The sequence below is a fragment of the Boleophthalmus pectinirostris genome, unplaced genomic scaffold (assembly GCF_026225935.1).
Source record: "Boleophthalmus pectinirostris isolate CB_2022bp ecotype Guang Dong unplaced genomic scaffold, ASM2622593v1 HiC_scaffold_5, whole genome shotgun sequence".
Taxonomy (NCBI): domain Eukaryota; kingdom Metazoa; phylum Chordata; class Actinopteri; order Gobiiformes; family Gobiidae; genus Boleophthalmus; species Boleophthalmus pectinirostris.
The window spans coordinates 1,588,756-1,613,204 of NW_026571404.1; the positions used below are offsets into that span (position 1 = coordinate 1,588,756).

Genomic DNA, 24,449 nt, shown 5'->3' on the forward strand with positions numbered 1-24,449 from the left:
GTGGGTTCAGCGCTCTGAGGGGGGAGTGACTTAGTGCAGAGAGCAAAGGGAGGGGGGGCTCAGAGCGGCAAAAACAAAAGTGAAACTAATAAAACATGTTAAGAAGTTTTTTTGTGTGAATGTAACATTTATAAAAACAGTAAAAGAAACTCAGGAGTAAATACCCCCCCCCCCCCCCAACACCCACAGGAGTAAATACCCCCTCTTTAAGTTGCCACAGGTTTGTTTGGTGTCGGCCATTTGTGTCGTCGCTCGATCAGATTCACTGCATGATTTTACATGATTCCATTTTCCATGATTTCACATTTTATCTTTACATTTTAAATTCACATTTTACATTTACATTTTACTTTTATATTTTACATTTACATTTTCTATTTATGTTTTACATTTTGCTTTTACATTTTACATTCACATTTTACATTTATGTTTCACATTTACGTTTTACATTTACATTTTACATTTGTTTTACATTTATGTTTTACATTTTGCATTTATGTTTTACATTTTACATTTTACTTTTACGATTTACATTTTACATTTACGTTTTACATTTACATTTTACTTTTACGATTTACATTTTACATTTACGTTTTACATTTACATTTTACTTTTACGTTTTACATTTTACATTTTACATTTTACATTTACATTTTACATTTACGTTTTACATTTATGTTTTACATTTATGTTTTACGTTTACGTTTTACATTTTACATTTACATTTTACATTTATGTTTTACATTTACATTTATGTTTTATATGACTTCGTTTTCATTTTTTACACGTCTCATTTAAATCATAAACTTTGTGTCTAAACTAACCGAATGAAACTGCATCACCACAGCGGACGTTTTGTGTCTGACCTCCATTTTGTGACTTGTGTGTTTTGGAGTGAAGCATGATCCGCGATCACATGATCCGCGATCACATGATCCGCGATCACATGATCCGCGATCACATGATCCACGATCACATGATCCACGAACACTTTAATGTTCAATATGTCACATTTGTTTTATGTGAAGTTAATCTCTCTGCTCCTGTCTGCTCCTGTCTGCTCCCTGTCTGCTCCTGTCTGCTCCTGTCTGCTCCTGTCTGCTCCTGTCTGCTCCTGTCTGCTCCTGTCTGCTCCTGTCTGCTCCTGTCTCCTGCAGGACTCAGCTGGAGGACGTTCGCTCTGAAAACGGCGCTCTTCAGGGGCGGGTCGCTCTGCTCCAACAGGAAGTAACGGCGCTGGAGGAGGAAGTGGACCGGACACGGTGAGTCTTTCAGAGACTTTTCGAAGAACCCGACTTTTCAAACCCGTAAAATTTGAGCGTCAAAGCGGAACATGTTCTAGAGGAGAACGTGAGGCTGGAACATGTTCTAGAGGAGAACGTGAGGCTGGAACATGTTCTAGAGGAGAACGTGAGGCTGGAACATGTTCTAGAGGAGAACGTGAGGCTGGAACATGTTCTAGAGGAGAACGTGAGGCTTGGAACATGTTCTAGAGGAGAACGTGAGGCTGGAACATGTTCTAGAGGAGAACGTGAGGCTGGAACATGTTCTAGAGGAGAACGTGAGGCTGGAACATGTTCTAGAGGAGAACGTGAGGCTGGAACATGTTCTAGAGGAGAACGTGAGGCTGGAACATGTTCTAGAGGAGAACGTGAGGCTGGACTCTGTGGATCGTCTGCACATCTACAGAAGAATCTGTTTTGTTTTTCTGTTTTAGGAGGAAAATGGAGGAAACCGAACGAGATCGAGAACGACTGAAAGACGAGCAGGAACTTCTGCACAAAGAGGTCTGCAAAAGTCCGGATTTAGTCCTGGTTCAGTCCTGGTTCAGTCCTGGTTCAGTCCTGGTTTAGTCCTGGTTTAGTCCTGGTTTAGTCCTGGTTTAGTCCTGGTTTAGTCTTGGGTCTGGTCCTGGTCTTGGCTCAGTCTGGTTCTGGTTCTGGGCAGAATTCTGGACTTCGGGAGCAGATGTTGGAGCTGAGCAGCAGGAACCTGGAGCTGAGCAGCTCAAACGCAGATCTGAGCTGTAAGAACCGAGGAGAACACGAGGTCCTGGTCCAGACGCAGGAACGACTCCGGAACCTGGGACGGGAGCACGAGGAGCACAGCGCCACCGTGAGTATGACAGTGAAGCTCAACGGTCCCACCCTGGTTCAGTCCTGGTTCAGTCCTGGTTCAGTCCTGGTTCAGTCCTGGTCTGGTCTCAGTCCCAGTGTTTCCTCAGGTGCAGCGTCTGAAGGAGGAGCTGGTCAGATCAGAGAGAGACAAACAGCAGAGACTCAACGCCTGGACCCAAGAGAAGCAGCTCCTGCAGACGGAGCTCAGCACGGCCAAGAGCAAGGTTAGACCGGGGTTAGACCGGGGTTAGACCGGGGTTAGACCGGGGTTAGACCGGGGTTAGACCGGGGTTAGACCGGGGTTAGACCGGGGTTAGACCGGGGTTTAGACCGGGTTCAATCCCTAGGTCAGTGCTGATTTAGACTAGATTTAGACTGGGTTTAGTCCTGGTTTAGTTCTCGTTTTGGTCTCAGGTGGGTGTGGTCTTGCTTTCAGGTGGGTGTGGTCTCGGACTTGGAGGCGGAGCTACAGACTTTGGGGCTGAAGCTGAAATGGAGCGAAGACGATAACGAGAAACTGAAGCGAGACGCCGAGAAGAGACAGCAGCAGGTCAGACGATACCATACAGACGATACCATACAGACGATACCATACAGACGATACCATACAGACGATACCATACAGACGATACAGACGATACCATACAGACGATACCATACAGACGATACCATACAGACAAGACGATACCATACAGACGATACCATACAGACGATACGACGATACCATACAGACGATACCATACATACAGACGATACCATACAGACGATACCATACAGACGATACCAGACGATACCATACAGACGATACCATATACAGACGATACCATACAGACGATACCATACAGACGATACCATACAGACAAGACGATACCATACAGACGATACCATACAGACGATACCATACCGACGACGATACCATACAGACAGACGATACCATACAGATACATACAGACGATACGATACAGACGATACCATACAGACAAGACGATACCATACAGACGATACCATACAGACGATACCATACAGACGATACCATACAGACGATACCATACAGACGATACCATACAGACGATACCATACAGACGATAAGGATGATACGATGTAGACAATACTATACAGACTATACAATATGGACGATACGATATGATACAGACGATACTAAACACATGATATGATACCTACGATATGATACAGACGATAAAATACAGACTACGATACGATACAGGCCTCGATACAGCAGCTCACGATATCCAAACTGTATCGTCGTTAATGATACGATATATAGATGTTTTGATAATTTTGCACCCCCCTAGTTTAGACCTGGTTCAGTCCTGGTTCAGTCCTGGTTCAGTCCCGGTTCAGTCCCGGTTCAGTCCCGGTTCAGTCCTGGTTCAGTCCTGGTCTGTCCTGCAGGTGGAGCAGTTGAGCGCGTCTCTGAGCGCTCTGGAGATGGAGGCGGAGTCTCTTCGGGCTCAGCTACAGTCGACCAATCAGGAGGCTCTGAGCAACAAACAGGAAGTGACACAAGCGCAGAGGAAACTTCAGGACGCCCACAACAAGGTGAGTCCCAAAAGTCCTGGTTCAGTCCTGGTTCAGTCCCGGTTCAGTCCTGGTTTTGGTCTGGTTCAGGTGGAGGAGCTGGAGTCGAGTCTCAGGAAGTTCATCGCAGAGAAGGAGGAAGTGACATCATCGTTTGAGGCGGAGCTACAGCGTCTGCGAATCACAAATCAAGAACTGGAGTCAAAGGTCAGATCCTCCTCTAGACCCTGTCCCAGACCCTCCTCTAGACCCTGACCCAGATCCTCCTCTAGACCCTGTCCCAGATCCTCCTCTAGACCCTGTCCCAGATCCTCCTCTAGACCCTGACCCAGATCCTCCTCTAGACCCTGACCTAGATCCTCCTCTAGACCCTGACCTAGATCCTCCTCTAGACCCTGACCCAGATCCTCCTCTAGACCCTGACCCAGATCCTCCTCTAGACCCTGACCTAGATCCTCCTCTAGACCCTGACCCAGATCCTCCTCTAGACCCTGTCCCAGATCCTCCTCTAGACCCTGTCCCAGATCCTCCTCTAGACCCTGTCCCAGATCCTCCTCTAGACCCTGTCCCAGATCCTCCTCTAGACCTGTCCCCAGACCTCCTCCTCTAGACCCTGTCCAGATCCTCCTCTAGACCCTGACCTAGATCCTCCTCTAGACCCTCCAGGTCCTCTCTAGACCCTGACCCAGGTCCTCCTCTAGACCCGGGTCCCAGGTCCTCCTCTAGACCCGGCCAGGTCCTCTCTAGACCCGGGTCCAGATCCTCCTCTAGACCCGGGTCCAGGTCCTCCTCTAGACCCGACCTAGATCCTCCTCTAGACCCGGGTCCTCCTCCTCTAGACCCGTCCAGGTCCTCCTCTAGACCCGGGTCCAGGTCCTCCTCTAGACCCGTGGTCCGGGTCCAGGTCCTCCTCTAGATCCGGGCCCAGGTCCTCGTAAAACTGGTTTTGGTTTCAGGTTCTCGAGGTCCGGACGGAGAACCAACAGATCCAGAAACTGAACCAACAACAGCTGCAGCTCCGGACCCAACTGGACCAGTTAGAGACCGCCAAGACCCAGGCCCAAGACCAGGTCAGAACCGGGACTGAACCAGGACTGAACCAGGACTGAACCAGGACTGAACCAGGACTGAACCAGGACTGAACCGGGACTGAACCGGGACTGAACCGGGACTGAACCAGGTCTCTGTTCCAGGCGCTCAGAGCAGACACGGCCCTGAGTCTGGTCCAGGCTCAGCACCTTCGTCAGATCCACCAGATCCAGACCGAGTCCAAGTCCGAGTCCAAGTCCGAGTCCAGGACCAGAGAAGAACTGGACTCGGTTCTGGACCAACTGAGGGACGAACGACGGCGGAGAGAGAGAGCGGAGGAGGAGCTGAGAGAGAGAGACAGGGGCGAGCGACAGGTGAGAGACGGGGGCGAGCGACAGGTGACTCTTTGACTCTTTGACTCTTTGACTCTTTGACTCTTTGACTCTTTGACTCTGGTCTGACCTTCAGCTTCATCTCGTTCTTCATCCAGACGGTTTAATCTGACCTTTGTTTATGGGAGTTTTGGGAAATCTTCCAGAAGAACATTTGTGAGGTTCTCAGTCTCGGCTCTGATCCGTCCCAGAGGTTCTACAGGCTGAGGTCAGGTTCATCCACACCAAACTCTCTGCTCCAGGTCTTTGTGGAGCTGCTCTGTGCTCTGCTCACAGTCATGATGAAGAGGAAGGACCATCTCCAAACTGTTCCACAAAGTTGGGATCATGGAACTGTCCAAAATCTCTTGGTCTGCTGAAGCGTTTCTTTCATTGGAACTAAGCATCCAAGTCCAGCTCCTGAAGAACAAGCCCACACCATCATCCCCGTCCAACAAACTCCAAGAAACTCCACCAAACTCCACCAAACTCCAAGAAACTCCAAGAAACTTTACACTCGGCACAAAGCACCAGACAAGAACCGTTCTCCTGCAGCCGCCAAACCCACACTCGTCCATCAGAACCTCCAAACCCACACTCGTCCATCAGAACCTCCATCCCGCACTCGTCGTTCAGACTGTCAGATGGAGAAGTTCGGTTGGTCGCTCAGAAAGTTCTCTGCTCTAGAGTCCGGAGGCGTCCGACGTTTTGCTCTTGGTGATTGGTGGATTGATCTGGGTGAGTCTTGGATGCAGCTGCTCGGTCGTGGAAACACATTCCATGAAGTTCTGCCACTGTTCTGGAGGTCATCTGAAGGACACGTGAAGGTTGGAGTCTGTAGAGATCGACATGGACACTCTCTCTCTCAATTAAAAACCAATAAAAAAAATGATCCTGACTGTTTTACTTTGTCTCCATTTTTATTTGTATTATAACCTTCAGGAGTTTTCTGTTTCTGTTCTTATGTTTCTGTTTAAATTCATGCATCAAGAATCTCAGACTTTCGGTCATCGTGTAATTCAGACTGAGAAGGATTTTCTCAAAAAGTGATCATCAAACCTCCATGTTTGTTTTCCCAGTGGGATTTGTCTATTGACAAAGTCGATCTTTTCAAGTCTTCTGTTTCTTCCTGTGGATCAATCCTGCTCATCACCTTCACCTTTCACTAGTTTTCAATTCCCTTGGGAAGAGAAACAGTTTGAACAGAGGTTTGAGTCACACACATCTGATTCACTTTTGTATTTATGAAGTTTACAAACACGTTTCTTGAGCCGTTTTCCGCTGTTAGAACAAACAACCACAGAAATACGACGTCCGAATCCCAAAACTAAAATATGACAAAATCAGAACCAGAAACAAAAGTGAAATGGTTCAAAAGACTTGAAAAGATCAACTTTGTCAACAGACACGTCCCACTGGGAAAACAAACATGGAGGTTTGACGCTCACTTTTCCAGACGATCCTTCCCAGTGTGAACAACACGATGACTTGAAGTCTGACGACCTTGATGCGTGTTGATGTTGTTAAATATGTCGGGGCGTCGCTGTTGTTTTTAATTCTTGTGTTGTCGTTTTTCTGTTGCAGCTGAAACTCTTTGTGTTGAATTTCAAATGTTTGAAAAGTTCTGTACAAATAAAGTTTGATTGATTTGATCGATTGATTCACTTGAGACACGGAACAAACCGGAACATCTCGTTCACATGTGGACGAGACGAAGCTGCTGCTGTAAAATCTGTGACAATAAACGAGTTTGAGCTGACGTCATTGTTATTAAAAGTCCGCGTTGCTGCTGGGAAATATTCTGGTCGGAGGCAGAAACACGATAGCGTCAAACACAGTGTGTAACCTCGAGTATTTCTCCTGATATTGATAAACTCCTGCTGCATTATCAGACGCACAAATAGAAACACGGAAGAAGGAAAATGTCTTTTTCTTATTCTAAGTGAAAAGAACCACTAACGGTGAATTAAACGACTTTCAAACATCCGCAGAGCAAACGTAGAAGATCCTAACAAACCGTGGACTCAACAAGTTCAACAACACATCCAGACTCTTGGAGGTTTTCATCTTTTCTGCTGTGAATGGCCCAGGAGTTTCCACCAAGTCATTGTGGATGTCGCCCAAGTGAATATTTGTCCAGGGAGTTGGAGATTCTGACCAGAAGTTTGGTTTGGTCCAGACTCTGTCGGGGTTGAAAAGGGAGATTTGTCGTCCGTCGATGTTTATGACCAGTTTGTGGTCAGATGGTCTTGGGTCGTCTGCCGTTAGAGTGGATCAATAACCAGGATCAATGCCCTTTACGTGTTTTCTCGCTCCGTCCGTCATGTTGAATTAGTGTTTCTTGCCACCGACCAAAATAATTCCCAGGATGCAACACACGCTTTTGTCAACAATGAAACTCAACTATAAAATTCACTCTGACTTTGACTTTTGGAACCGACCGATGCGGCGCTCAGACAGGAAGTGTTCACGGTCGAGTTTGGGCTCCACAGACTCTGGCTCCAGTTCAGTTGGTGTGGAAAAGCGTCTCTCTGACCTCTGACCTTTGGCCTCCTCGTGACCCTGGGTTTGGTTTGGTCCTAAATCCGGACGTGAACCTGAAGATCTGCTCTGGTTTCAGGGGGACCACGACAGGACCGACAGGACCGACAGGACCGACAGGGCCGACAGGGCCGACAGGACCGTGTCTCTGCTGCAGGACCGAACCCAGGACCTGGAGACTCAACTGAAGGCCACACGCAGCCTCCTCCACGAGAAGAACCAACAGCTCCAGGACCAGGTCTGAACCAGGACTAAACCAGGACTAAACCAGGACTAAACCAGGACTAAACCAGGACTAAACCAGGACTGAACCAGGACTGAAACCAGGAACTGAAACCAGGACTGAACCAGGACTAAACCAGGACCAGAACCAGGAACTGAACCAGGACTAACCAGGACTGAACCACCAGGACTAAACCAACAGGACTGAACCAGGACTTAAACCAGGACTGAAACCAGGACTGAAACCAGGACTGAACCAGGAACTGAACCAGACTGAACCAGGACTAAACCAGGACTAAACCAGGACTAAACCAGGACTGAACCAGGACTGAACCAGGACTAAACCAGGAACTGAACCAGGAACTTGAACCAGGACTAAAACCAGGACTAGAACCAGACTGAGACCCAGGACTGAACCAGGTCTGAACCAGGAACTGAACCAGGACTAGACCAGGAACCATGAACCAGGACTGAAACCAGGACTAAACCAGGACTAAACCAGGAACCAGGACTGAACCAGGACTGAACCAGGACTGAACCAGGTCTGAACCAGAACTGAACCAGGACTAAACCAGGACTAAACCAGGAACCAGGACTGAACCAGGACTAAACCAGGACTAAACCAGGTAACCACCAGGAACCAGAACCAGAACTGAACCAGGACTAAACCAGAACTGAACCAGGACTAAACCAGGTCTGAACCAGGTCTGAACCAGGACTAAACTAGGACTAGGACTCTGACCGTGACCTGTTCTGACTCGGTGTGACCCGGTGTGACTCGGTGTGTTGCAGATGACTCGAGTTGCGAGCGGTGGGGCTCTGGTGCAGCAGTTGTACCTGGAGAACTCGGAGCTGCAGGTGGCGCTGCAGGAGACGGAGCAGCGGCACCGCCAGGTCCAGACCAAGAACCAGACCCTCCAGTCCAAAGTCCAGGCCCTGAACCGGCTCCTGCGCCAACTGGTCCCACACGCCCTCGCCTAGACCCGACTCGACCCGAATGGTCCCACACGCCCTCGCCTAGACCCGACTCGACCCGCACGCTCTCGCCTAGACCCGACTGGACCCGCACGCCCTCGCCTAGACCCGACTCGACCCGACTGGTCCCGCACGCCCTCGCCTAGACCCGACTCGACCCGACTGGTCCCACACGCCCTCGCCTAGACCCGACTCGACCCGCACGCTCTCGCCTAGACCCGACTGGTCCCGCACGCCCTCGACCCGACTCGACCCGACTGGTCCCACACGCCCTCGACCTAGACCCGACTGGACCCGCACGCCCTCTCGCCTAGACCCGACTCGACCCGACTGGACCCGCACGCCCTCGCCTAGACCCGACTGGTCCCGCACGCCCTCGCCTAGACCCGACTCGACCCGACTGGTCCCGCACGCCCTCGCCTAGACCCGACTTGACCCGACTGGACCCGCACGCCCTCGCCTAGACCCGACTCGACCTGACTCGACCCGACTGGCCCGGACCTGCAGGACTCGACTGTTGTAAATGAAGTCTGTAAAATGAAGTGAATAAAAGTCGTTTTTATCAGATTTTTTGTTTGTTTTTTTACATTTTGACTCGAAGTTTCAGATTCACACGAAGCACAAATGTGGAAACAAAAAAGAAAAAAGACAAATATGAAAATCATTTTTATATTTTATCTCCAACTTTTACTTCGAGTCGGTTTTTAGGAACTCGCCTTGGTTCATATTTTATAAAAACTCAAACTTTTCCACAAACTCAGGTCGTCGTTTCACTTCGAGTTTTGTGGAGTTTTGTTCAAGTCGCCGTCGTCAACTGAACAGAAACGAACAAAATATCATTTACACAAAAATAATCATGAATCATTTTAGAAATAAACTCACACAAATGAAAACACAACACACAAAACAACACAAACAAAACACAAACTATTGTGTCATTTTCTGCTGTTTTGAGGCTGGTTGTGCGTTCGATTAATTTTCTTAAAGCAGACGCACAAAGACGCTCAGACCAAAAACCGACACGTTTGTGTTTCATTTTTCACTTGAGTCAAATGAGACTTGACTGTGTGTGTGTGTGTGTGTGTGTGTATGTGTGTGTGTGTGTGTATGTGTGTATGTGTGTGTGTGTGTATGTGTGTGTGTATGTATGTGTGTGTGTGTGTAATGTATGTGTATATGTGTGTGTGTATATGTGTGTGTGTGTGTGTGTATGTGTGTGTGTGTGTGTGATATGTGTGTGTGTGTATAGAGTTGTGTGAGTCAGGTCAGACACCAGGTCATGTCCAGGTCGTTTCCTTCGTCTTTTTGATTCTTGTTGATTTTGTTTTTACTTTAACAAAGTGAAAGAAAAAAAGTTTTCTCATCTCGACGTGTTTCAAATCACTTTTATTTAAATACGTTTTTAAGTTTTTATTTTTTATGACACACACTCTCTTCTTCTTTTCACACTCTGGTCGGTCCTGGACACACTGATGTGTTCGGGGTAAAAGGTGAAGCCGCTGCAGAACACGACCTGTCACTGCCAGCAGAGGGCGCACGGCTCCACTGGAACACGCACCAGGTCACACACACCGGGTCACACACACACACAGTCACATACACCGGGTCACACACTCTGTGCCGGGTCACTCCCCCTTCAGAGCGTCACACTAATGAAACTCCTGCACAAACATCAGGTTTGTTCAGTCCAGGTGTTCAGTTTTGTCGTGTTTGTGTTTTTATGGAGAATTGTCATGTGGGAGCCTGGGGGGCGGAGCCTCGTACAGTGGGAGCATGCGGGCGGAGCCTCGTACTATGTGGACTTTTACCTGAGGAAGTTTTTTTTTGTGTCACAAACTCGTTCTGTTCGTGTGTGAATTCTCCTGTCACATTTTAAATCTCAAAACTGAAAACACCAGAGCCACGACCGGGACTAGACCTGAGGTGTTTCACGTGGAGACCTGAGGTGTTTCACGTGGAGACCTGAGGTGTTTCACGTGGAGACCTGAGGTGTTTCACGTGGAGACCTGAGGTGTTTCAGAGTGTTCCTCTCAGTTTTGAAGAGGAACTGGTTGCTTTGCTGGTTTGTTTTCAGACGTTGGTTTGTGTGACTTTTTCTCCTGAAGAAACCAAATCGACCTAAAGAACCGTGAGAAAGATCTGAGGAGAAAACTCTGAAGAACCTGGAGCTCTGTTGGGGGAGGAGGGTCTGATCTTACCTCGTGTTTGAGATCGGGTCCAGACCTGAGGCAGGTTCCGGTCAGGACCCGGTGCCTCGGCTCCAAATCAAGACTCACACGTTTTTTTTAAATGTTTATTACAAAAGGTTTGAACACGATACAACACAACGCTACCAACAAGACCAGCCCTGCTCCAGACCAGGGCTAGAACCAGGTCTAGACCTGGTCCCGGTCTAGACCCGGTCTTGGTCCGGACCCGGGAGCAGGCGGTGGCTCTGTACAAACTGTGATGGAGTCTCCTGCGGTGAAGTCTTGGGTTTTTCTCACATTAAATAGAATTATATTCATATGTTACAACATCGTCCAATCTCATAAATACAAGGAGGCGGGAACAGGAAACGCACGACTATTTAAAAGAACCAGAACACCAATCAGAACGCAGCCAACGGCCAATCAAATCGCTCGCTCTTCGGCTGGGGGCGGAGTCGGCTCGGCTTCGGCGCTTTCACCAAATTCACCGAAAAAACAGCCAAAAGAATCGCTCACTTGACTTTTAACGTCGATGTTTTTGCTTCGATCAAATTCATTTCAGATTTTTTTCGTGAACGTTCTGAGGGTTTGGACTTTTTACTTTTAGAAGAATTCTTAAATTTAAACTTTAAAAATGCACTGAGTCTTTAGAGTTTAGAGTTTTTTGGAGAATGGGTGAAAGTCGGAGCCGGAGCCGCTCGGAGGAAAACCGGGTCAAAAATAAAAAGAAAAGTGCTGCAAAAACAGAAGTGACCTGAAGAGGGCGCCGCCTCCACAAAAACCAGAGGGACGGGGGCGGGGCTAATACTGGGCGTTTCCCAGAATTCCTCACGGAGCATGTGAGGGAGGGGCCTGAGGCCTTATAAGGTCTGTGAGGTCATGTGATGGCCGAGGGGGCGGGGCTTCGGGGGCGGGGCCACGTTAGCCTCGGCAAAGGAGGCGGAGCTAGGGCTGTATTTGGGCGTGGGGGCGGGGCTCAGTTTGTCTTGACTCATGGGGCGGGGCTTCCTGTGGGCGGGGCTCCGAGGGGGCGGGGCTCAGTCGGACTCGGACTCGATGGGCGCGGTCTCCTGCAGCCGCTCCTGCTGCTCGCGGTGCGCCCTCTTGTGGCGGGAGAAGGAGGACGAGTGGAGGAAGGACTTGCCGCAGACGCCGCAGGTGTAGGTTTTGCCCGAGCGGCGGTGGGCGGGGCTCAGGCGGCTCTTCATGTGCGTCTGCAGGTGCCGCGTGAGGCCGGAGGCGTGGCCGAAGCGTTTGCCGCACTGAGAGCAGCGGTGGCGGCGGCCGCGCGCCGGAGGCTCCTCCTCCTCCGACCCCGAGGACGCGGAGGAGGGGTCGGAGGGCAGCAGGCCCCGCCTCCTCTTCTCGCACAGAGTGTAAACGTTGGGTTTGTCCCGAGAGCAAAGCTTCAGACGAATCTTCAGGTCCGACTGAGAATCAGACATGTTCTCCTTGTCTTTGGGCGGGAAACCTCCCAGGAGCGCCTTCACGTGGGTCACCTGCCACGACAGAACGACAGGTGAGACAGGTGAGAGACAGGTGAGGGACAGGTGAGGGACAGGAGAGAGACAGGCGAGGGACAGGAGAGGGACAGGTGAGGGACAGGTGAGGGACAGGAGAGGGACAGGACACGACAGGTGAGACAGGTGAGAGACAGGCGGAGACAGGCAAGGGACAGGTGAGGGACAGGTGAGGGACAGGTGAGGGACAGGTGAGGGACAGGTGAGGGACAGGTGAGGGACAGGCGAGGGACAGGCGAGGACAGGTGAGGGACAGGTGAGGGACAGGTGAGGGACAGGTGAAAGACAGGCGAGGGACAGGCGAGGGACAGTGAGGGACAGGTGAGAGACAGGTGAGGGACAGGAGGGACAGGTGAGGGACAGGAGGGACAGGTGAGGGACAGGTGAAAGACAGGTGAGAGACAGGCGAGGGACAGGTGAGGGACAGGTGAGAGACAGGTGAGGACAGGTGAGGGACAGGTGAGGGACAGGCAGGGACAGGCGAGGGACAGGTGAGGGACAGGTGAAAGACAGGTGAGGGACAGGCGAGGGACAGGTGAGAGACAGGTGAGAGACAGGCGAGGGACAGGTGAGAGACAGGTGAGGGTAGTCCCCTTTTAGCCCCCCTCCTCATCCCCTGTAGACCCACCCTGTAGTCCTGGTTCAGTCTTGGTCGGGTACGGTCCCAGTCAGAGTCGGTCCCAGTCGGGTTCAATTCGGTCCAGGTTCAGTCCCGGTTTGGTCCAGGTCGGGTTCAGTCTGGTCCAGGTTCAGTCCCGGGTCGGTCCGAGTCGGGTTCAGTCTGGTCCGGGTCGGTCCAGGTCGGGTTCAGTCTGGTCCGGGTCGCTCCAGGTCGGGTTCAGACCTGGTGCTTGTTGAGTTGGGTGGAGCTCTTGAAGCTCATGTCGCACTGGGGGCAGGCGTAGAGTTTGGAGGGGTGGAGGGGGGCGGCGGCGGCATTGGGACGTTTGCCCCGCCTCCCCTTGAGCGGGTGCAGGGCGGGCGCGGCGGCGTGGGCGGCGTGGGCGGGCGCGTGCGGGTGGGCGGCCGTCTTGGGGTGGTCCTTCTTTCCTTTCTTGTGGATGAGACGATGTCGCGACAAACTGGAGCTGTGGTTAAACTCCTTCCCACAAATATTACACGGATGAATCCGACGCTTCCCGTGGAGACGCAGGTGACTCCCCAACATCCTGAAATACACAAATATATACATGTACTACAGTACTGCAGTACTACAGTACTACAGTACACACGCAGGTGACTCCCCAACATCCTGAAATACACAAATATATACATGTACTACAGTACTACAGTACTACAGTACACACGCAGGTGACTCCCCAACATCCTGAAATACACAAATATATACATGTACTACAGTACTGCAGTACTACAGTACTACAGTACACACGCAGGTGACTCCCCAACATCCTGAAATACACAAATATATACATGTACTACAGTACTACAGTACTACAGTACACACGCAGGTGACTCCCCAACATCCTGAAATACACAAATATATACATGTACTACAGTACTGCAGTACTACAGTACTACAGTACACACGCAGGTGACTCCCCAACATCCTGAAATACACAAATATATACATGTACTACAGTACTACAGTACTACAGTACACACGCAGGTGACTCCCCAACATCCTGAAATACACAAATATATACATGTACTACAGTACTGCAGTACTACAGTACTACAGTACACACGCAGGTGACTCCCCAACATCCTGAAATACACAAATATATACATGTACTACAGTACTGCAGTACTACAGTACTACAGTACACACGCAGGTGACTCCCCAACATCCTGAAATACACAAATATATACATGTACTACAGTACTGCAGTACTACAGTACTACAGTACTACAGTACACACGCAGTGACTCCCCAACATCCTGAAATACACAAATATATACATGTACTACAGTACTGCAGTACTACAGTACTACAGTACACACGCAGGTGACTCCCCAACATCCTGAAATACACAAATATATACATGTACTACAGTACTGCAGTACTACAGTACTACAGTACACACGCAGGTGACTCCCCAACATCCTGAAATACACAAATATATACATGTACTACAGTACTGCAGTACTACAGTACTACAGTACACACGCAGGTGACTCCCCAACATCCTGAAATACACAAATATATACATGTACTACAGTACTGCAGTACTACAGTACTACAGTACACACGCAGGTGACTCCCCAACATCCTGAAATACACAAATATATACATGTACTACAGTACTGCAGTACTACAGTACTACAGTACACACGCAGGTGACTCCCCAACATCCTGAAATACACAAATATATACATGTACTACAGTACTGCAGTACTACAGTACTACAGTACACACGCAGGTGACTCCCCAACATCCTGAAATACACAAATATATACATGTACTACAGTACTACAGTACTACAGTACACACGCAGGTGACTCCCCAACATCCTGAAATACACAAATATATACATGTACTACAGTACTGCAGTACTACAGTACTACAGTACACACGCAGGTGACTCCCCAACATCCTGAAATACACAAATATATACATGTACTACAGTACTACAGTACTACAGTACTACAGTACACACGCAGGTGACTCCCCAACATCCTGAAATACACAAATATATACATGTACTACAGTACTGCAGTACTACAGTACTACAGTACTACAGTACACACGCAGGTGACTCCCCAACATCCTGAAATACACAAATATATACATGTACTACAGTACTGCAGTACTACAGTACTACAGTACTACAGTAAACACGCAGGTGACTCCCCAACATCCTGAAATACACAAATATATACATGTACTACAGTACTGCAGTACTACAGTACTACAGTACACACGCAGGTGACTCCCCAACATCCTGAAATACACAAATATATACATGTACTACAGTACTGCAGTACTACAGTACTACAGTACACACGCAGGTGACTCCCCAACATCCTGAAATACACAAATATATACATGTACTACAGTACTGCAGTACTACAGTACTACAGTACACACGCAGGTGACTCCCCAACATCCTGAAATACACAAATATATACATGTACTACAGTACTGCAGTACTACAGTACTACAGTACTACAGTACACACGCAGGTGACTCCCCAACATCCTGAAATACACAAATATATACATGTACTACAGTACTGCAGTACTACAGTACTACAGTACACACAGTACAGCAGGTGACTCCCCAACATCCTGAAATACACAAATATATACATGTACTACAGTACTGCAGTACTACAGTACTACAGTACACACGCAGGTGACTCCCCAACATCCTGAAAATACACAAATATATACATGTACTACAGTACTGCAGTACTACTACAGTACTACAGTACACACGCAGGTGACTCCCCAACATCCTGAAATACACAAATATATACATGTACTACAGTACTGCAGTACTACAGTACTACAGTACACACACAGGTGACTCCCCAACATCCTGAAATACACAAATATATACATGTACTACAGTACTGCAGTACTACAGTACTACAGTACTACAGTACACACGCAGGTGACTCCCCAACATCCTGAAATACACAAATATATACATGTACTACAGTACTACAGTACTACAGTACACACGCAGGTGACTCCCCAACATCCTGAATACACAAAATATATACATGTACTACAGTAACTGCACTACAGTACTACAGTACTACAGTACACACGCAGGTGACTCCCCAACATCCTGAAATACACAAATATATACATGTACTACAGTACTGCAGTACTACAGTACACACGCAGGTGACTCCCCAACATCCTGAAATACACAAATATATACATGTACTACAGTACTGCAGTACTACAGTACTACAGTACTGCAGTACTACAGTACACACGCAGGTGACTCCCCAACATCCTGAAATACACAAATATATACATGTACTACAGTACTACAGTACTGCAGTACTACAGTACTACAGTACACACGCAGGTGACTCCCCAACATCCTGAAATACACAAATATATACATGTACTACAGTACTACAGTACTACAGTACTACAGTACTACAGTACTACAGTACACACGCAGTGACTCCCCAACATCCTGAAATAACACAAATATACATACATGTACTACAGTACTACAGTACTACAGTACACACGCAGGTGACTCCCCAACATCCTGAAATACACAAAATATATAACATGTACTACAGTACTGCAGTACTACAGTACTACAGTACACACGCAGGTGACTCCCCAACATCCTGAAATACACAAATATATACATGTACTACAGTACTACAGTACTACAGTACACACGCAGGTGACTCCCCAACATCCTGAAATATACACAAATATATACACATGTACTACAGTACTGCAGTACTACAGTACTACAGTACACACGCAGGTGACTCCCCAACATCCTGAAATACACAAATATATACATGTACTACAGTACTGCAGTACTACAGTAATACAGTACACACGCAGGTGACTCCCCAACATCCTGAAAATACACAAATATATACATGTACTACAGTACTGCAGTACTGCAGTACTACAGTACACACGCAGGTGACTCCCCAACATCCTGAAATACACAAATATATACATGTACTACAGTACTGCAGTACTACAGTACTACAGTACACACGCAGGTGACTCCCCAACATCCTGAAATACACAAATATATACATGTACTACAGTACTACAGTACTACAGTACACACGCAGGTGACTCCCCAACATCCTGAAAATACACACAAATATACATGTACTACAGTACTGCAGTACTACAGTACTACAATACACACGCAGGTGACTCCCCAAAATCCTGAAATACACAAATATATACATGTACTACAGTACTGCAGTACTACAGTACACACGCAGGTGACTCCCCAACATCCTGAAATACACAAATATATACATGTACTACAGTACTACAGTACTACAGTACACATGCAGGTGACTCCCCAACATCCTGAAAATACACAAATATATACATGTACTACAGTACTGCAGTACTGCAGTACTACAGTACACATGCAGGTGACTCCCCAACATCCTGAAAATACACAAATATATACATGTACTACAGTACTGCAGTACTGCAGTACTACAGTACACATGCAGGTGACTCCCCAACATCCTGAAATACACAAATATACACATGTACTACAGTACTGCAGTACTACAGTACTACAGTACACACGCAGGTGACTCCCCATCCTGAAAATACACAATATATACATGTACTACAGTACTACAGTACTACAGTACTACAGTACTACAGTACACACGCAGGTGACTCCCAACATCCTGAAAATACACAAATATATACATGTACTACAGTACTGCAGTACTACAGTACTACACAGTACACACGCAGTGACTCCCAAAATCCTGAAATACACAAAATATATACATGTACTACAGTACTGCAGTACTACAGTACTACAGTACACACGCAGGTGACTCCCCAACATCCTGAAAATACACAAATATATACATGTACTACAGTACTGCAGTACTACAGTAATACAGTACACACGCAGGTGACTCCCCAACATCCTGAAAATACACAAATACATGTACTACAGTACTGCAGTACTGCAGTACTACAGTACACACGCAGGTGACTCCCCAACATCCTGAAAATACACAAATACATGTACTACAGTACTACAGTACTACAGTACTACAGTACACACACAGGTGACTCCCCAACATCCTGAAAATATACACAAATACATGTACTACAGTACTACAGTACTACAGTACTACAGTACACACACAGGTGACTCCCCAACATCCTGAAATACACAAATATATACATGTACTACAGTACTACAGTACTACAGTACACATGCAGGTGACTCCCCAACATCCTGAAATACACAAATATTATACATGTACTACAGTACTACACAGTACTACAGTACACACGCAGGTGACTCCCCCAACATCCTGAAATACACATATAACATGTACTACAGTACTGCAGTACTACAGTACTACAGTCACACGCAGGTGACTCCCCAACATCCTGAAATACACAAATATATACATGTACTACTACAGTACTACAGTACTACAGTACACACGCAGGTGACTCCCAACATCCTGAAAATACACAAAATATATTACATGTACTACAGTACTACAGTACTGCAGTACTACAGTACACACGCAGGTGACTCCCCAACATCCTGAAATACACAAATATATACATGTACTACAGTACTGCAGTACTACAGTACTACAGTATACTACAGTACAACACGCAGATGACTCCCCAACATCCTGAAATACACAAATATATACATGTACTACAGTACTGCAGTACTACAGTACTACAGTACACACACGCAGATGACTCCCCAACATCCTGAAATACACAAATATATACATGTACTACAGTACTACAGTACTACAGTACACACACAGATGACTCCCCAACATCCTGAAATACACAAATATATACATGTACTACAGTACTGCAGTACTACAGTACTACAGTACACACGCAGATGACTCCCCAACATCCTGAAATACACAAATATATACATGTACTACAGTACTACAGTACTACAGTACTACAGTACACACACAGATGACTCCCCAACATCCTGAAATACACAAATATATACATGTACTACAGTACTGCAGTACTACAGTACTACAGTACACACGCAGGTGACTCCCCAACATCCTGAAATACACAAATATATACATGTACTACAGTACTGCAGTACTGCAGTACTACAGTACTACAGTACTACAGTACACACGCAGGTGACTCCCCAACATCCTGAAAATATACACAAATATATACATGTACTACGGTACTACAGTACTACAGTACACACGCAGGTGACTCCCCAACATCCTGAAATACACAAATATATACATGTACTACAGTACTGCAGTACTACAGTACTACAGTACTACAGTACACACGCAGGTGACTCCCCAACATCCTGAAATACACACAAGTACTGCAGTACTACATACAGTGACTCCCAACATCCTGAAATACACACAAGTACACATGTACTACAGTACTGCAGTACTACAGTACACACGCAGGTGACTCCCCAAAATCCTGAAATACACAAATATATACATGTACACAGTACATACTAGTACACAGTACTACAGTACTACAGTACTACAGTACACACGCAGGTGACTGCCCAACATCCTGAAATACACAAATATACAAATGTACTGTAAAGTACTACTACTGCGCTACACTACTGCACTACGTCAGACACAAACATCAGGTATTGTCCAAAATCTGAAGTTTTGTCTTTAATAAAGTGAAAATCTGAGTTTATTTTCTGAGGCTCCTCATGACACAAACTGACGACATATTTCTGATCACACAGAACGTGTGACTCCTGTAAACAGATTTACTCCAGATGCCCCGCAGCAGGAGGCGGTTTCCATGGAGACGCAGGTGCCCGAGGAACGCCACGCGAACATGAGATTTAAATATGACGTTTAAGATTAGAATAAAGATGGAGACATCGGCTCTGACTCCGCCTCTTTTAGGAGTCTGTGCTGCTCTGTGATTGGTCAGAACTCTCTCGTTTTGGACCCCGCCCCCCGCCCGGTCCCGCCCCCGTCAGGGTCTCACCTGCTGCCCTTGAAGCTGAGGCCGCAGTGCGGGCAGGTGTGGGGTCTGGACTCGTGCGGCGTTCTCTTGGCGCTGGTTTTGCCCGTGTGGCTCTGCTGGTGGCGGTACAGGCTGGAGGCGTGGCTGTAGGCTTTCCCGCAGTACGAGCAGCGGTACTGACGCTCCTCCGAGTCCGACTGCTCCGGGTCCTGGTCCGGGTCCTGGTCCGAGTCCGGCTGAGAGCTCTCCAGGACCACCTCGCCCAGATGCCCCACCTCGGTGAGCTGGGCCGAGCTCAGGTCCAGCTCCAGCTCCTGGTCCGACCCGGAGTCCCAGTCGGTCCGGACCTCCACGCTGTGTGTGACCTCGCACGGGTCGCACGGGTCGCACGGCTCACAGTACACCTCCTCGTACGGCGCCAAGAACGAGTCCGCCACGTCCATCTGCAACTGCACACAACAGAACCAGAACCGTCATAACAGAACCAGAACAGACACACAACAGAACCAGAACCGTCACAACAGAACCAGAACAGACACACAACAGAACAGAACAGACACACAACAGAACCAGAACCGTCACAACAGAACCAGAACCGTCACAACAGAACCAGAACCGACACACAACAGAACCAGAACCAGAACAGACACACAACAGAACCAGAACCGTCACACAACAGAACCTCGCGGTGTTGCTCACCTCTGATTGGTCGACCCGTAGCTCCTCGGTGAGCTCTGATTCGCTGTCGTCCCTCTTGAGCGCGTCGGCGAGCTCCACCTGCTCGGCTTTCAGGCAGGAGATGGTGAACTTGGACCCGACCTCGGCCCATTTCACGACGTACTCGATCGGCTGCGTGTCCAGCTCCACCGTGATGAAATCAGCGCCAAGCTCCGCCTCCGACACCGAGAGCTCCGCCTCCGAATCCATCGCAGCTGCGCCTGGACACAGGTCACCACGGTAACGGCGTCAGCATCAGTGTCAGAGTCAGTGTCAGCAGCCCTGATCTGGGCTCACAAATGTCCCAGAATCCTCCTCTGCTCTAATGTCATTTATACTGAACAGTCCCGTCCTGCGGGCGGGAGCGGAGGGCGACGCTCCCGCTTTATAAACCAGTTAGTTCATGTGTCTTACATAAATAAAACTCAGGATATAACTGTATAATGACAGTGTAAAGCCCGAGCGCTCGTCTTGTGCTCGTGGCGTCTGCAGGACTCGGCCCGTGGAGCTTCAGGAGAAATGCTGCTGTGCTGTGCACAACTGTCACTTATCCCAGAAAATTCCTCACAGGAAAATATTTCAGGACTTTATCTGAAATATTTCAATGAAATACAGAGTTAAGACTTTCCTAAAAGTGACTCTGAATGATTTTTGAACAGATTTTGCAGTTTTCCAAGTTTCTCGTGTTGAGCTGTTTACAAATGATGTTTATGGTACAAAAGAAATAATGAACATTTCTCCCCAGACGTACAGAGGGCACGAGGAACAAGACAAAACCAGTTCAAATAAGATTTCAGAGTAAAGTTGTGTGAGGAAACAAGGATTCTACTGATATTACACACTGATAAATGTGCACCTCCACATTTGCTCTGGGACATTCACATTTCACTTTATTATCAGATTTATAACTCAACACATCACAGTGACACGAGGACGCCCCCTCCCCTGTGCCCCTGTGCCCCCTCCCCGGGCACAGCAGCAGGTGCCCCGTGTGCTGCCAGGGGGTGCCCGGGGGAGGAAGGGGACGTCCCGCACAGAGACGCTCGAGTCGAGATTCTAAAAAACCCAATGTAGAACCTGAGAGAGCAGACGTGCGGGCGCAGACGCGCGGGCGCAGACGCGCGGGCGCAGACGCGCGGGCGCAGACGTGCCAGCGCCGCTGTGACGCCCGAGTCACTGATGACTCTGTGTCTCTGCTTCATGTTTCTGCTGCAGCAACAAAAACTCAACTTCACACAAACTACACAGACCATGATCCTTTGCTGCAGCAGAAACATCAGGAAGTCACTGTTTTGTTTTTTTAAAGCTAAATTATAATGACACAAACAAATTGTCGATGTTAAATGTTCAGGTGCTTCAGCGCGACAAACGAGGTCAGACATGAACGAAGGAAATAAAATAAATAAATAAATGAAACGAGGAGCTGAGACACAAAAGAAAGGTGCAGCTCTTTCATAAACGTTAAAGAGGTTTTTACTTTTCAAACATTGATTTTAGAGGATGAAGAATGTTCCCAGTAAAATAATTAAATAATTAAATAATAATAATCGTGTTTAAAGTTCATGTGCGTGTTGGTGACGTTGTTGTTCTGAAGTTGGTTTAAATCTCTGGTATCTGGATTATTCGTTCACATTCAGTTTTATCGGCCTCCACAAAACATCTCGATAAATATAGTCCCGTGAAAATAACTCCAAACGCTCTGTTCCACCTTGTGATGTCATCGAGTGAACAGCTCCTTTTCCCTTTAGTTCAGTCGAGATCTGTGACTCCAGGACTGAAATGATCCAGATGATTCTACTGAAGGTGTGTGGAGTTTAAAAACACAGTGGAGCACTTCCTGTATCACCACATGATGACATCACGAGGTGGAACAGAGTTTGTGAGTTAAACACGTGAATGAAACAAAACACAAGTCCAGGAAACAGAATAGAGCAGAGGATTATGGGACATGGAGTCTCACGATAAACTACAGTAGAACTTTAGAACATTAGAACTTTAGAACAGAGTCACGAGGAACACGACCGAGTCACGTTCAACCACAACCAGGACTAAACCAGGACTAAACCAGGACTAAACCAGGACTAAACCAGGACTAAACCAGGACTACACCAGGACTACACCAGGACTACACCAGGACTACACCAGGACTACACCAGGACTAAACCAGGAACTAAACCAGGAACTAAACTGGGAATAAAACAGAACTCAACCAGGACCAGACCAGGACAGGACAGAACTAAGACTGAACCTGGACCAGACCAGGACCTTTGACGTCACAAGGACAGAGGGAAGGAACATAAGGGAGGAGGCATTAAATATGGATGCGCCTAGACCAACCCAGAACTGGACCAGGACTACACCGGGACCAACCCAGAACTGGACCAGGACTACACCGGGACCAACCCAGAACTGGACCAGGACTACACCGGGACCAACCCAGAACTGGACCAGGACTACACCGGGACCAACTCAGAACTGGACCAGGACTACATCGAGACTGAACCGGGACTGAACCAGGAATGAACCGGGACTGAACCGGGACTAACAGAGGTGTATCGGTGCTCTTGGTCTCCTCCCGCCCGGAGCAGCGGCGGCCCGCGGCTCAGTGTCCCGGTGTGTCCCGGTGTGTCCCGGTGTGTCCCGGTGTGTCCCGGTTTGTCCCGGTTTGTCCCGGTTTGTCCTGGTTTGGCCCGGTGTGGCGCGGGTTATGCTCGGATCTCGCGGGGTTCGGGTTCGGTTGTTCCGGGCCGGGTCGTGTGGCGGGTTTGACGCGGTAAAGTGCAGCTGGGCCTCTGTTCGGCTCCGGTTTTTCTCGGTAAAGTCTCGGGTCTGAGGCGCGGCGAAGACGCGGTGGAGACGCGGCGGAGACGCGGCGGAGGCGCGTCCCGGGGCCGGTCCCGGTTCGGCTCCGGGGCGCGGGGCGGTGAGGCCCGGTTCGGCTCCGGGCAGGCTCCGGGAGGCTCCGGTTCGGCTCTTACCTTAACGGTAACCGGCGGAGACAATAAACAGGAAGCAACGGCAGCGCGCGGAGCATCACGGGAAACGTTAAATGGAGCCGAGGCGGAAGTGGCTCTTTCACAATAAAAGCTCGGAAAAAGAGTTTCAGAGTAAAAGCTCAGAGCGGAAGTGCCGTGTGGCTCTTCTTACATTTAATTTTAATTAATTTACCTATTTTTTTTATGATACATACAATCTTAACACATAAAACAGACATTCACGATCATTTATAACATATTGGGGAAAAAATTGCAAACATAAAATAAATGACGTAGATGAAAAAGGCGCCAAGTGTCGTGAGGCACGTGTGTTACGTTCCCGCTGTGACCCCTGACCTCTCCTATTTATGTTAAAATATATAATAAACTAAATATATTAAAATATAGAATAAACATTATATGTTTAAATATATATAAAAAAAAAAAAAAAACTCAGAGCCGCGACCCCCCTCCGCAGCAGCTGCCGTAAAGCAGCGCACACTGTCGCAACCACATATTCGCGTAAAAACGTTGATTTTAAATTATTTATTTTATATTTTCATTATTTCTCTTTATATGATTTGACACTGGATTTACTTGTGGTCATTAG

At 47.9% G+C, this 24,449-nt stretch overlaps 2 protein-coding genes across 3 annotated transcripts in view; one reads left to right on the forward strand and one right to left on the reverse strand.

Moving 5' to 3' along the window:
* ninl (ninein-like) overlaps nucleotides 1-8,941 on the forward strand; it is a 41,014-nt gene extending 32,073 nt beyond the window's left edge. For both annotated transcript variants that reach the window (XM_055162396.1, XM_055162397.1), the window contains 11 exons: nucleotides 1,158-1,262; nucleotides 1,718-1,787; nucleotides 1,948-2,115; nucleotides 2,225-2,341; nucleotides 2,554-2,667; nucleotides 3,531-3,677; nucleotides 3,747-3,863; nucleotides 4,613-4,726; nucleotides 4,850-5,059; nucleotides 7,677-7,835; nucleotides 8,612-8,941. In XM_055162396.1, the coding sequence (XP_055018371.1) occupies nucleotides 1,158-1,262; nucleotides 1,718-1,787; nucleotides 1,948-2,115; nucleotides 2,225-2,341; nucleotides 2,554-2,667; nucleotides 3,531-3,677; nucleotides 3,747-3,863; nucleotides 4,613-4,726; nucleotides 4,850-5,059; nucleotides 7,677-7,835; nucleotides 8,612-8,800 (1,510 nt within the window). In that variant the 3' untranslated portion in view covers nucleotides 8,801-8,941. The remainder of the gene's footprint in view (nucleotides 1-1,157; nucleotides 1,263-1,717; nucleotides 1,788-1,947; nucleotides 2,116-2,224; nucleotides 2,342-2,553; nucleotides 2,668-3,530; nucleotides 3,678-3,746; nucleotides 3,864-4,612; nucleotides 4,727-4,849; nucleotides 5,060-7,676; nucleotides 7,836-8,611) is intronic.
* Nucleotides 8,942-10,248: 1,307 nt separating this feature from the next.
* On the reverse strand, nucleotides 10,249-23,943 carry LOC110166518 (zinc finger protein 135). The gene is made up of 5 exons (XM_055162941.1): nucleotides 23,843-23,943; nucleotides 20,847-21,085; nucleotides 20,169-20,596; nucleotides 13,348-13,672; nucleotides 10,249-12,482 (listed from the first exon to the last, which is right to left on the reverse strand). Exons 2-5 carry the CDS (start codon nucleotides 21,072-21,074, stop codon nucleotides 12,021-12,023), a joined length of 1,443 nt encoding a protein of 480 aa, XP_055018916.1. The 5' UTR covers nucleotides 21,075-21,085; nucleotides 23,843-23,943; the 3' UTR covers nucleotides 10,249-12,020.
* Nucleotides 23,944-24,449: the final 506 nt, after the last annotated feature.

Coding starts and splice junctions, on each gene's coding strand:
- LOC110166518 (XM_055162941.1), bottom strand. CDS start 21,074: ATGGATTCGGAGGCGGAGCTCTCGGTGTCGGAGGCGGAGCTTGGCGCT. Junction 20,597..20,846: donor TACGGGTCGACCAATCAGAG/GTGAGCAACACC, acceptor TGTTGTGTGCAG/TTGCAGATGGACGTGGCGGA. Junction 13,673..20,168: donor CTCAGCTTCAAGGGCAGCAG/GTGAGACCCTGA, acceptor TGTGTATTTCAG/GATGTTGGGGAGTCACCTGC.